The sequence below is a fragment of the Branchiostoma belcheri genome, unplaced genomic scaffold (genome assembly GCF_001625305.1).
Source record: "Branchiostoma belcheri isolate BF01 breed outbred unplaced genomic scaffold, Haploidv18h27 scaffold4, whole genome shotgun sequence".
Classification (NCBI taxonomy): Eukaryota; Metazoa; Chordata; class Leptocardii; order Amphioxiformes; family Branchiostomatidae; genus Branchiostoma; species Branchiostoma belcheri.
The window spans coordinates 2,563,352-2,578,451 of record NW_017804020.1 but is presented as its reverse complement, the minus strand read 5'-3'; the positions used below and the strand labels follow the sequence as shown (position 1 = coordinate 2,578,451).

Genomic DNA, 15,100 nt, shown 5'->3' with positions numbered 1-15,100 from the left:
ACTTAGCCATGTATGGGATTGTGTTCTCGTCACAAAATCACCACCTACATTGCCTATATGGCGAGAACTCTAATACTCCAGTCAGAAGCTCTGAGGACGTCTTCTTGCTAATAAGATGCAATGAAACGTAAGCAGGTCAGAAACGTTGTGTAAAAGAAAACTCCTTTAGTATGTATTTATTCATTGCAAATCAACACTACTAGTTTTGTTATTACACACAATGCATACAACTAACTCTTGTACCAAACATCTAAGGCTGCCATAAAAGTGTACATTTTGTACGTTGATGCAAGTGGAATTTTATGATGGCATGCTAACTGCATACTAAGAAAGTCTCAACAAAAGTATATAGTGTATTATTTTGTATCAGCCCTTATGATTGATACATATGTGGCACAGCCAACTTTGATCAATGTCAAAGTCAAAAAGGTTAAGCTGGAATCTTCTACAAAAATCCCTCCTTCCGGTTGAGTATCCAAGCATACAGGTAGAAGGTGAAAAAGTCACCTGTTTCTAGTTTCCCGTCCTCTGCAGCGGGGCTTCCCGGCACCACGCTCTTCACCTGTAGGAACTCCCCCGGCTCGTCACCCCCCACGATGGTGAACCCGAACCCTCGCTCGCTCTTCACCAACAACGTCTCGATCATCTCTCCCGTCAGCTCATCTGGATTGCTAGTGAAGTACGCTTTGGACGCATTCTCAGCCTCTGTATTAATCAAACAGGATTGCAGTGCTACGATTAGGAGGCGAGGCTCGCAAAACAGCATATGCGGAAGAAACAGTCACACACAAGCCGTGAATAGTTTTATCAGGTTGGTAAGACACTGAGTAAAGAGGCTCTTTTTACACAACCAAGTCTTTTATTATTTAGCCGACGTTTCGGTGACCGTTTGTCACCTTCCTCAGGGTAATTCTGACTGGTTCGCATAGCATTGCAGCATAGGTGTTACTGCTATAGATGCATTGTAGATACATTTCCCTGTAATCACCCATATGTGTAGATATGTAAATATTGTACTTTGGGAACGCATCTATTATAGCAGCGACTCCTGTACTGTAATTTGCAATTGGACCAGTCAGAATTGCCCTGAGGAAGGTGACAGACGGTCACCGAAACGTCGGCTGAATAAAAGACTTGGTCGTGTGAAAAGAGTCTCTTTACTCAGTGACACACATGAGATGTTTTACTCCACTCCATTAGAGCAGTAAGCAACATACTAGAGCATATCTAAGGGAAAAGCTTTAATATCAATGACAACAAGATAGCACTTGATGAAAGCTTAATTGTATGTCAGATTGTAAATATAGGAAGGTTGGTGAGTGTGAGCAAAGTAGCTTAGTACCTGATCTTAGCCATCTAATGAGAAGTCTGATGCCCATCAGTCTATTATATATTATTACATAATATCATTTGTATGTAGCAAGCCAGGGAGAACGGTTTAGTAGCTGCAGAAAAATTAATGTTAGGAATGTATTGTAATAAAACACAAACACAAAGATGAGCTGTAAGGGGTTTTAGTATGAGTGTGAGATTGAGTGAGGAGAGGAAAGAAAACGGAATCATTGGATGACGATTATACGTTGTCTACCTGCAGGGGGCGGCGGCCCGGTATCGGAGCCGCCGGCGGAAGGCGGAGCTTTATCGGACTGATCGTCGCGGGGAGAATTTTCGCGGGAATCATCAACAGGAGCTTTACCATTGTCAGGGGGAGGGGATGTGCGCTCGGAATCGGAGGCAGGGTGGGTGGAGGAATCATCAGTTTCTGTAAATCATCGTTGGGAAGACATGTACATACAGCAGATCAACAAGTCAGGTCATGCAAGGTATAGCAACAGTCACACATGCAAACAGTGGTACAAAAGTATGGCAGCACAACAGTAGTACAGAACAAATCATCGGGAAATCAGGCTAGCTTCAGTAGCATGGCAGTTCAGCAAGACAAGACAGTTCATACTGACCCGATTAACATGCAGGGCAAAAAGTCAACTGTACGAAAACTTTAAGCATTAAATTTTTTCGGTGTGTAATTTAAATCGGCCTGCTTTGATGTGTATCAAAAACATGGTAAAGACCGTTCTTGACATATGTCAAACCTGGCCAATCTACACCCAGGAAAAATTACATTTTCTTTTGGAGAGTTTTGGATGCCTGTGTGTGTAAGCAGTTTTCATACCGTCAAGTTTATGCCCACATGTAAATTAGTTCACTGATGATTCTGATGGCTAGGGCTACACCAAATCAATCATGAAGTCAAATTTGACTCAAATTTAACTCAAATTTGATAGGCTGCTTCCAAACTTCAGCCAACCTTGATTCGTGGTTGGGATGGGTTGGGGGGTAGTTTCTGTATCGGTAGCATTGGCTTACAACAACTCAGAGGCATTGCATTCTCTATCATGGCACACTAATGCAATTGTGTGGTCACAATGTCAACACCATTATTCAATTGGAAGGCCCTACTGAAAACCTGTTGACATCAAAGTGCATCAGCATGCTCTTCCAGGCCATCCAATCAATACACGGCCATGTATCCACCTTTATACGTCCATTATCAGATTTGCACCAAACAAAAAAGATTTCTTGGATGGAGCGGTGTCACCCAAACTACATTAGGAACAGACCAGATGGATCCAAGGACAGAAATACAAGATTAAGAACGTTTTTTTAAGCAGTTTTTTAAAGATCACTTTCCGTTATTATCTTATTTCACTTTTTCAGTCAACTTTCTTCAAATACATTTTCTAAAAACACTACTTGAGATCTTTGCTTTTTATACCTTTTCTTGGTCCTTCTTGGTCCAGTTCCCTTACATTTACTAGAAATATAGTTATGACATCCATATTCCATTAGACTCGTAATGCATCTCCTTACAAATACAAAAATCTAGCTTTTTGCAAATGCATATCAAATCATAGCCACATACAAAATGTTCAATCAACTTAAAGAATGGCCTAATACAATCAAGGCTTTTAGATGCTGCTGTCTTAATATATGTACATGCATCTAAATGCATTAACCCTTGTATAATCCCTTGCAAAGTGCAGAAAGTTGTAAGGATGAACGGATGCAGATTTCCATTGATGGCTTGATCGGCTGAATTGCGTTACAACATCCCTCAGTATCTGCTGCAGTGGGGAGTTAAAAGGCCATGGGAATGACCGTACCGGCGCCCCTGTATATCAGACGTGACATTTACACCGTGCCGGCCATTTCGCCAATACACGGGGCAGCCGGGGCATCCGTCAGAATTAGCGCACCTACACTAACACGCACGGAGTTAGGAAGATACTTTATAGCTTTGCTCAGGGTTACTCTCTGCATATGGCCCGTAACACTGTTATAACAATAAACCTGATGCACTTGAAACTATACCTACAGAGATAAAGTCAGGTCTTTAAACATGAAAGCACGGCCGGAGCACCCTTATCTGTGTGTGCAACAACAGTCCGTGTGTTGAGTCTGGACAACATTTTACGTTTTATGTGTTGGAGTGGTGATGTAGTCATATTTGACGGGCGGGCTCCCTTTTGCTCATAACACAGGTGTACAGGGCTCGAAATTTCGCCAGTATATACAGGTTAGTGCAGGTTTTAAAATTGGGGCTGTGCAGGTATTTCTGATGTCTACCTGCACCTGCAAATGTACTGGGTTCATATACAAATGTATGGGTATGTTTGTTTCTATTTTGTGCATGGACTGATAACACTTATGAAGTATAAAAGAAATAATGACAATGAGTTTTCAACAGCTTTTAATATGATTCATATTTCCTAAATTTGGCAGTGCTGCAGGTAATATTTGTCTGGTGGTCAAAAATGGTGGATCTTTACCAAAGAAAAACATTGTTTTTGCTCAGCAGTTTCTTCTTCTTCTCCAAACAGTGACCTCTAACAAGGTCAATGACCTGAACCAGACCGTCTTTCACCATGGTAACTGGTGTTGGGTTACATAATGTTGCAATTTCATTAGTAGGGGGGATTTAGACTCCTGTCACCATATATATGAATGTGTTTGAGTAAGAATTAACATAGCAGAGCATATGCGAAGGCAAACATTATGCATTTGATTTGCAAATGTTACTTTTTTAGTTTTCAATATTACCTTCACCAGTGCAAGTTGTGCAGGTGTGCAGAAAAAAAGGATTTCGAGTCCTGCCTTACAGCTGGCTGTTACGGTACAACACAACCCCCGGCTGGCGTCCTGATTATGATCTACCGCTGTTAATGTTGCATGCAGGACTGTTATATTGGGAAATCAGTCCTGAGTTGGTACAGGATTACTCTACCCCATGTGCTGCCGGGCACCGAGTCAAAAGAGCCAATAAAAATGCTCATCGCAGATGCAGGACGCGGAGTGCCCAGGTGGTAATGAAAACATTTTTCTCGCTCCGAGACGTGAACATATCTGTGAGAATCAATACACAGACCCGTGACTTAGGGCACATCAGATAAAATTCCCAGCTTCTTTAAATTGATTGTCAACACAATGTTTTATATCTCCAATCTACATTCATATCACAACAGCTTTTAGCATAGCAACAACTTGAACCCGTAAGTATAGACTACTAAAGTCTTGCTTGAAAGAAATAACACGTTTTCTGAAATATCACTGTTGCTGCTAATGTTTAAAATATGTCACCTATCACGAACCGAGAACAGGCTCATGTGTGGTGATGGGAATGGTTTGGGTGCAGAAGATGGGTTGTTATGGCTGACTTTTACATTAGGGAACTGCATCTGTAACAGTAACACTTCTACATACGAAACATTACAACATTTCATGCACACTTAGGCCTCGGAAAAAAATGTTGGTGTTTTTGGTTTCCCGACCGACCCTAGCCTTTTTTTGATCGACAACTAAAAAATGTTCGATCAAACCCTCTAAATTCTGAACTTCATTCTAAAACACATTTTTAGTAGCAATTTTTCAATTTGCATTGTTAAACTTTATTTGTTTTAGAATTTAGATGGTATTGAGAAAAAAAAGAAAACCTGTGAAAAAAATGTGAAAAAAAAAGAAAAAGAACAAGCATGTGTCCAAAAATAAATCAATTTTAACTCAAGTAAAAAGTATTGTCTGTCCTGCATTTGTTTTACATCTGTGGGATACAACACCAGCAACAGCTGCCTTTGTTCCACTGTATTGTACTGTTACAATCTCAATAAATCAAATCAAATCAAATCATAACTTGAACGTTGTTGATAGTGAAATATAGATGATGGCACTGACTTCATAAACACATTTGTAGTCAGAGAGAAGCCAGTATTTTACTTTTATATAAACATTAAGTCAAATACATTTACAAGGGATAAATTGGAAGCGAGGTGTGATGAAATGTCTGGTGGCAGGGAAGTGTACAGCTGCAACCCTGCATATATTTATTTTCTACTAGATGAAATTGAATCGAGGCTGGCGACAATCAGACCTGTCTGCATTGACTAATGGAGCCATCAAAACTCCCTGCCAAGTTAACAAGACATCAGACCCAGGCGCACTGATAGGCCATATTGATTTGATTATATGGATGACATCTCTGCGTGCATGAATTTTCGCCTGGTTTTGGGAGAAAAAAAAAATTTTGTTGCCCTCTGACAGTGGTCAACATGCCGAAAATGGGCAATGATGTCTGTCGCAGTGACAGAACGTGGATGGCAGATAACTATGAGAAGAGGAGACAAGATAAGGCTCTGATTTAATGTTTTGTCTTTTACTTTTGATGCAGTGATGTATTTCCTTACCTTTTATATATGATGGTGACAGCGTACATGTGATGTTCTCACTGACTCAAAACCATTTGTACAATGATTGGAAACTTTTATTTTCAAAGTTGTTTCAGTGAGAAATGGATGTAATTGTTGGCAGTAAACTTAGCACAATAAAGGTATCATTTCTCGTTTAACAAGGTTCATGATGTCAAAATTTGAAAATGTAGGAATCTTGTTTTTTGAGGCCCGCCTTTTTTTCCCCCTATCGGATTAGATTTTGAGTCTGTGGAGGATGTCATCCATAAAATTTCCTTGCTATGGTCTTAACCAGACATCAGGCCCAGCCGCTCAGTTAGACTAAGAGGGGGGGCTGGCACCTGCGGCAGTTGTCCCAACATTAGGAGCAGACACAATGGTGAAAGTAGGCCCCGCACTGAAGCAATTTTCCACTTCGTTGGGATTAGGGAATTGTGTTCGGATTTTCCCTGACATTATCAGGTCTTAAATTTTGAGATAAACAAAACGCTGCTTCCAGTAAGCTGAAGCATATAAAAGACAAGAAACACACTAGGGGGAATCGGCTACTTAGTTTGTATGAGACTAAGTGCAATTTCTGCTAAAACTTGTGGCAGTAAACTTTTAAAGCAATTTTCAAACAGAGTCTGAAACAAATCCCATCTTCCTTTTGTCATAAGACAGCATTAACGATTATTTCGTAGACTATGCTTGGGGCTATATGTAGCTTTGTTACTTTACGGTCACCTTGAGTTTTACAAGTTGAAGTAATGACTGGTTACTGCCTGATTCGTGAATTACCAGAATATTGTACATCTGGAAAAACTGATTTCTTTCACCATAATCACAGATCAATCTGGCTTTTTTCTTATTTCATACCAAACTACAGTCTGCCTCCTTTTTCCTGTGTCTGTTACAACAATGTACATTGTACATCTGTCATGATCAACTGCAATTCCAAGGTTGTTTCAAGTAGGCATACAATATGACTTTCAAATTTAGGAATTTTGGAGTGCAGTGGAGGAATTTTGAACAGAGCACAATTCAATATTGTCTCTGAATATATGTATCAGATTCCTTTAATTTGCACTTGGGATGTGAGTGTATATGTTTGCTGGTGGGAGCATAGTCACCAAAGTGCTTCAGACATTGTGGAAGATTTCCAATGTCCAGCTCAATATCTACTGGGAAGCCCAATACAGGCCTACACAGACCAACTTTCTAACAAATAGATGATGTTGCTTGTATGTCGATTGTTTCGGGTACGTGCCTTGCTGACCAAGAAATTGAACAATAAACTTTTGAAAATTTTGGTGAGACAAAACTGGGGAAGAACTAACTTTGTATGAAAAAATATACCTGATGTACAGCAAAATATAAGGGGGGAACATCCCAGGAACTTAAGGAACCACAGGGTCTTTTGCCTGGAAGGGATTAGTTTGATGGAAATGTTTGTACTCCCATTAGGACACAAACTTCAAGATGCCAAAACATGTGCTGCCCCCCTCCCCACCCACGCCAGCCACACCCACCTTCATGTACTGTAAAATGGTTTATTTCAACAGTGCACAATCTTACATGTACACAATAGTTTGGCATCGAAAGCAAGCCTGTAAGGCTCTGTTTCAGTAAAACATCTCAGGAAAGTATTCATATTTGTATTCAAATGAAATACCTGCCGACTTTTTACCAGTTAACCATTCAGGTTGACAGTATGATGCCAAACTGTCTTTAGAACCTAAACAAAAACATTCTTTTCATGACACAAGTCTCACAGGGAATAAACTGTCCAGTCAGTACTGCTTTCATAATGCACTAGGAATTATGTTGTAAACTTTTGCACATTCTTTTGTCAAGGGCCAAACAATTGAATCAATGGATGTACTTTAACTAGTACATTCATGACCTTGGTTTTGTCTTGTTGGGAAGTGTAGTTATAATATAACCCAACACCACATGGTGTCTGCTACAGCACCAGTTACCATGGTGACAGACATCTGGTCCAGGTCATTGACCTTACGTCAATGAATGAACTTGACTGAACCACTTGAAGTTTCACAAAACAACGATTACCGACTCCAGTGAAGTTTCTATCCTGCCTGCAAGTAACAGTGTAACCATGTTGACATTTTAATTGGCTTTTTCCCTTCTTTCTGATGCGCATGACTTATTCAATAGTCTGCCTCAAGGTCAATGTGAGATCTCGGGTAATCTCTCGCAGCGGCAATCACATCCTCATCATCGGCTCATCTGGTCCTTCGCGACCGTTACAGGAACGCCGGCACGGGATTGGCGGAGATGTTACCCGGGATGACGGGGGAATCATTGGCTTACGGTTGGGCCGGGCTGGGTCTAATGGATTGTTGAGCGAGTAGCGAGTCAGCCAGACTGTCTGGTTTTAGTTGTCAGAATGTCAAGTGTCGATGTACCGAGGAAATATCGCCTCAACATTAGGAGGCACAAGGGAGGAGGTCGATGAATCAAGAGACAGTTTTATCAAAAGGAAAAGGGTGCCAGCTTACTGTCTGTGTTCCTAGGGGCTTTTCCGTAATGGAAATCGTAGATTAGCCGGAGAAAGTGCTAACATATATCTAGACAGCTTTTGATTCTTTTTTGTCTTCGTCAGAAGGACTATGAAATTGTCTCGCCGGAGTGTGGGGAACTGCGGATTTTGCGATATAACTCTGGAAGGCATGATTCGACGTCCATGATTTTTGGCAGGCAGATTACCGCTGTTGAGGCCGAAGTCAAGTACAAGTTTCGGCTTCGTGGGGGGTCCGTGCGTCACGTTAGTGCACCTTTTGTGTTTGTGGCTTGTTAGCAAGATAACTCAAGTATTTGTAAAATGTTGATTATAATTCTTGGTGTGGTGCTTACTATTGTCGGGACCAAGCTTAAGTTCGTTACTGAGCTTCGTGGGGGGTTTCGTTGTGACTAGAGGGGGCATTTTGTTAATTTTTCTTGTGAGCAGGATAACTTTTGTATGTGTGGATGGAAGTTAATGAAATTTGATAGGCATGTTACTGTCGTGGTCTCCAAGATTGAGTTCAAAGATGAGAGTCGTGGAGGTCGTTATGTCCCCGTAATAGGACCTTTTGTGTTTAGAAACCCCCACCTACATCTGCTTGGAGACAGCCGACAGCTGGATATAGCCAGGGAACCCCATGATGGGATGGGATCAAATGACGTTACATTGAGGGATTGTACTATAACTTCAGCAGGGGGAGGATAGGTTGGACATATGTCAGGTTATTTTCTACGGCCACACCAAGTAATTGCTATGGATGACGTCCACTGGAGACCTTAAATCTAATTACCTTAAATTTAAGGCAAGCGCACAATAAAAACACGAAGGGCCGAAAAACGAGATGCCTAGATTTGGAATATACTAAATGTAGAAGTACAAATGTTAGGACACAAAGAACACAAGAAACAAGTCTTCTATTTGTCATAAAGACAAATTAACAAAACAGCAGTACGTAGTCACCCTGTTCTGATTCTTTCCTTTATAACATCTTCTCTTATTATATTTTGCGGCGCTGTCGTGACACTTTCAACACAGAAAGAATTTCTTGAACGTTTTTTTTTTCCAGTAACAGTCCAAACTCAAATAACGTAGAGGGGGGGACTAACACGGGTGACGACGCATCTGTATAATCTGCGGCAAACCGTTTCAGGGTGTTCTGTACCATAAAAATAGTACAGAGATTCTTTTGGTCTTTAGACCAAAATTGATTAATTAAAAAGAGTGAAGAATACGCATGTTAATTTCTCTAGAACGATGTACCTCTGACGAAGACATGAGATCTCCGACCTCTTAGTTTTTTATGCTACTGCTAGCACTAGTATTGTCTGCATTCTACAAGTGGATTTTTGTTGTCTTATGGTGATGTACAATGTAGATGAGGATGCTGATGTACATCAGTACACAAACACATGTACACACACACACACACACACATACACATGTATACTAATTTGGCTGCACACATTTAAATCTGTTTGATTTTGGTTAGGCTGCACCCTGGGTCCCAATTTGATCCATTTGCTACACTAATTTGTGATGGGTATTCCAATTCAAAACGCATGCGCGCGCACGTGCACACACACACACACACACACACACACACACGCACGCACGCACACACACACACACACACAAACTACACAACACACACGCATACGAATTTGGCTGCACACATTTACATCTGGTTTATCTTAGTTATTGGCAGCACTCTGGCACACACAATGTGGAAATGTGTTGTGATGGATATTCCAATGAGAGAATTGACATCTACCGTGCAGCCCAGTAATGAGAACATTTCAACAGTTATCAGGAAAAGTCCTACAGCTTGCTCCGACTCCATTAACACCCATTGCAAACCATCCCAGCCGGTCAGAACAATCAATATTCTTCACACATGCTTGCGCCGTCGACCTGAGCAAAGTCAATATCTCCCTCCCTACCAGAGACCTCTCTCCACATCTACTATCCACCGGCACCATCAAAAACTAATTTTTGAACAGCTCCAGGGAAAATAAACCATTTCCTTTGCAATCAATAGTACCTTTAGTACGTACGTGTACCTGTGCCGAAACTAACTTGAGGGTAAGAAGGTTTAACTGGCTAGTAGGATTTCAGTAATCCTCGTTCCCGGCTTAGATGCTAGCTTAACGGAGTGACCTGAATTTCGAGCACTCTACTGAAGAGCATTTATATCTGTTGAAGAGAATTTGGAAAAACCCCGATATTTCTTCCAATAATGTTGGTATGGTGGCTGGCTGGGAATTTGGACCACTGCATCCAATGTTATGATCCATCCTAAAGCTAACAGAATAGTTTACAAGTAATGTATGTTACTTTTACCTGTGGCCTATAAAATGCCAACAAAACATTCTGGGATAGGCACTGTAACCTACTACTCGTACTAGTTATGTATGTGCTGATTAATAGATTTTGCTTGTGTTGTATATCTATTATATAGCTCAAGTATGCAGCTCAAATATATGGTCATATTGAGATTTATTCTTCTGCATTTCGGCACTAAAAAAAGATGTCACTGGCCGCAGAGTAATAAAAGAAACCTTCAGCCCTTCCCCATCCAATCTCCTCTACTCAGGATATATTTCCTAAGCCGTACACTTGTGTTCTGACTGAGTTCCCTGAGCTGAGGTCAGGTCAAGTCAGGACTGAAAAAGTCAATTTGTTGTCACCCAAGCCTTCTCTCCCTCTCACATGAAGCTTGATCTCATCCTGCTCGGCGACTGACAGGACCATTTTTGCCGATGTGATAAGAGAGCTCTGGCATTTCACAGGCTCATGCATCTATATTGAAGCTGACCTCCAAGAGTCGTGGCTTTGGGACCCACTCTTTGGTATACCTTCCACCGTTCGGGTCATTTTTATTCAGTAGCCGTGTACCTGCTGTGTTGAGCATCCATACATGTTATATGCTACATGTAACACATCACAGCAAGATTCATAGAAACTGTGGGCAGAGCAAAGGGCAGCCCGCATTTTCTCGGCAAAGCCTTTATCTCCTGTCCGCACCCCCTCGCTACCGCCTACATGAACATGATTGGTTGAAACACCTTTCATCGCGAGGCCCCAGCTGACTGAAGTTACCACCTTTTATATCACCGGCATCTTCCTTCCGTGATCTTCCCAGGAAATTTCTCCTTTGCATCTGAATGCCTAGTGAAGCAGCAACTGGCGCGTCTGAATACTGAGCCTGCTACGTTATATACCTGCTAACGTTTTATACGTTTTACGACCTGATGAAAGATAAATGAAACTTGCTCATGTTTGAAAGAGCTTGGGGGAAGAATGATAATACAGTTGAGATATTTTCTAACGGACGTTATAATATAACACCCCTTAGCTGTGTTGTTTCAATCATATATTCAAGAACCACACGAGAGAATCGTAGCGTGGAAACTGGATCTATCTAAGATGGATTTCTCACCTTTGGGAATCTTGTCGGCATCCATGGTGGGCTTCTCGTACTGCGTCCTGCGGTTGACGTGACTGCATGGAGAGGGGGGGAGAACAAAATTACCACGCTGAACACATGGCAGGCACGAGCACTGCATGGTCTCAACCCTGACAGAGCCCACCTCAAGGTGTGGGCACCGGCGAATTCCTCAGCATGTCAGGAGGAACTGCACAGGCCCGTGTGTGGATCGGCTTTGATTTCCATGTATCAAAAGGCAGTGGGAGAGAGTGCTTCATCATGCAGCAAGTCACACTACACTGGACAAAGCCGTTTGTTGGCCCCGGCCGTGTTTGGCATGCAGTGATCAGCAGGCTGAGTTAATTTGTGCTTGCCGAATCCACACCAAGTTTGCCTATTCTGCCTTGCCCCCGGGCAACCCCAGGTCACCTCTCCTGTTAGCGGGATGGGCAGAGGAGGCTTACACGCCACTCTACATGGAGGTTAACAGTACATAACTACACAGGAAAAAAAAATCAATGAGCCAATCCAAAATTACAGTGCCTAACAATTAATCTAAAGCGACAGGAATGGAAACAAAGGGATACCTGCTTATCAATGGATGCAGTCGATATCTGTACAAAGACTTGTACAACAGATACACTGGGAAACCCTTGTGATGTCTCTTACATTAGGATGCAACAGGATATAAAACTAACAGTTTGCAGGCTGCACGATTAAAGCCTGGGCTTTAGGTGGTGAGGACAGGCTGGCTGGTGTCAGGACAAGGGGGAGTCCCCAGAGGTTTGATTAAAGAAAACAGGACTCAAAAACTAACAACTTCTACTGTAAATCTGGGGCAACAAAAACAAGGAAGTTCCTTTACATATTTTTGAAACCATCTTTTTTCAGTATTATGAAAATGATAAAAAGGTTCTCAAAGGACCCACCGAACACTAGTGTAGATCTATATGTATTGATTGGCTGCATTTTGGTTTATAGATATGGACGTAAACTAAGAGCTGATTTACACAAAGCAAAAAACTGATGGAACGAAAACTGCATATGCACCTGAGCATACGAAAACTGTGTACGTTGAATTTTTTTCTATCTATAAATCAGCATGCTTTGACATAATTCTGTCAAAAAACATAACTCCTACGCCAGCCCTCAAGGTAACATATGATCGGAACGTACGCTCTTGACCTGCGTCAAAGCAGGCCGAATTACACGCGGGAAAATCCGCCGTACCCAGTTTCCGTACGCTTCCGTGCGTTTTTGTACCGTCAGGCTTTTGCCCGCGGGTCTAACTACAATGTAAGTGACTGCATGTTACTTCAGCAAAAGGCGGCTATTAATCCATAAACCAATAATTTTCAAAACTGCACTGCTATTACTCGGACATTTAAGATCTGTGGATATGACACAGAAGTAACCCTGAGGTCATCTATAGGATATCAAAATTTAAAGCCGGCTAATTTGAACATCACTCATGTTGAAATGTATCCCTCTAGGAACCAGGTGGTCCTAGACAACAGGAAGGAAGGACACAACTCAGAACTGTCACTCAGGAATGTTAGATAGCAGGCTTAGCCTTGAGATAGATCAGATTTATACACGCAGAAAACAACATGATGGTACAAAAATAGTGTATGAAATCTCTATATGCACGCAGAAAACAACCTGATGGTACGAAAATAGTGTATGAAATCTCTATATGCACGCAGAAAACAACCTGATGGTACGAAAATAGTGTATGAAATCTCTATATGCACGCAGAAAACAACCTGATGGTACGAAAATAGTGTATGAAATCTCTATATGCAGGGCTAAAAATTCATTTTGGCAATAGGTGCACTGGTGCACCCAACCTAAAAAATTCAGTGCACAAAAAAATTTTTTGGGGAACTGTGTAAGATAAAATGAAAGTAGAATGTCAGCAAAAACTAATCATGTTTCATTTCTAAAGAAAAGTACTATAAGTTAAGTACTATAACACTCAGATATTAGGAATATGCTGTATGCTATCAAACATCTTAAGATACGTAAACCTACAAATATATTTCGAGTTCCAGAATTTCGGGCCCTGATTGTATGTCAAATTTTTCCTGTGTAAATCGGCCTGCTTTTAGGGGCTAAAAAAAGGTACATGTCATGACCAGGTACATTTGTACTCATACGAAACTTGGTTTCACGTGAACCATTATTTTTGCAGAAATGCAGTGACCCGTGTCCGATAGCAGATAGATACAGAGTGCCAGGTTTCGCCACCAAAAATCTATATCCTACTGTATTAGCCATGCATAAGGCATATTGTTGCAAAGTACTGTGATCTATAAATATATATCACAAGGTGTAAATGCTATTTGCAAGGATAACAGAATCCCATAGGGGAATTAGGGGCGGATGCATGAATAGTGTGAACTGAGAGATTGTGGAACGATAACGATACAAGCATCACCTGAAGAAAAGTGAGATATGGCTGTTCTAATGGACAGATTACTTGTGATGGCATCACTTTCAGCAATAAAAAAAGCCCTCGCTATTTCTTCCTATACATGTGATTTTGTATGATCTCTGTCAGAGGGTGCATCGAAGTAGCTGTGTCGAAGGAATATTGGTTATACATGTATCAGATTATCGGATCTGGACAAGACTAGGGAAGAATACTGTAATTCACATTGTCTTTACAGTGGCAAAATTTATTCAGTCTGAGGAAAATGGATAGGGGGAGGGTGACTAATGATTTGATGATGGTAAATAAATGATAAGTTCACGGCACAGAAGGGACCGTGAAAACAGTGAACATAAAAGTACTGTGAAAAAAATCAGGAATTACAGTACAAGGACGTGAAAACTGGTTGTGAATACATATTTTCTACATGGCAAACTGTGTCAAAATGTTGCTATGAGCAGATATCTCTTCCATCCTCAGTCGCTATCAGTTCTCAAATGGTTGCTGAAGATCAACATCATTCACTCTAAAACCCAAAGTCCCAACGGTCAACCATTCATAGCTTTCCAAGGCCGCATTGGTTGCCTTCAGCTACTCTTAAAAATGATCAGTCATCGGCAAAGAGGAACTTAAGTATTTTAGCATCATACTGACCTTTCAAAATCCCTCTTTTTGCTAAACCTGTTGGGTCAATCCTGGCAGAGTTATCGCAGGTCTCACCGAGACAAAGAACACCTAAGGGGTGACTTCTGGAGATTTGAGTCATAAAACACTTCAGAAAACGTACCCCAAAACAAAGGGCCTCAAGGCTTTGCATCAGTAGCTATCTCAATTTATGAAGGAGCACGTATCTGGTGGGATCGCTACTGGAGGGGAGGATTTAAATCAAGGGAAAATGACTTGCCCCTAATAAACTGGGTAATCACCTGTGAGGAAAATCGGGAGAGCATAATTGGGAACAATCAAGGTTGGCAACGTCCCAGCAGGCCAGG

General features: G+C 41.3%; 1 protein-coding gene across 1 annotated transcript in view; it reads right to left on the bottom strand.

Moving 5' to 3' along the window:
• Positions 1–15,100, bottom strand: part of LOC109476901 (membrane-associated guanylate kinase, WW and PDZ domain-containing protein 2-like) — a 100,867-nt gene that overhangs the window by 17,068 nt on the left and 68,699 nt on the right. The window contains exons 7-9 of the mRNA XM_019777918.1: positions 11,687–11,748; positions 1,589–1,762; positions 508–705 (exon numbers count right to left, since the gene is read on the bottom strand). Coding sequence (XP_019633477.1) covers positions 508–705; positions 1,589–1,762; positions 11,687–11,748 — 434 coding nt within the window. The remainder of the gene's footprint in view (positions 1–507; positions 706–1,588; positions 1,763–11,686; positions 11,749–15,100) is intronic.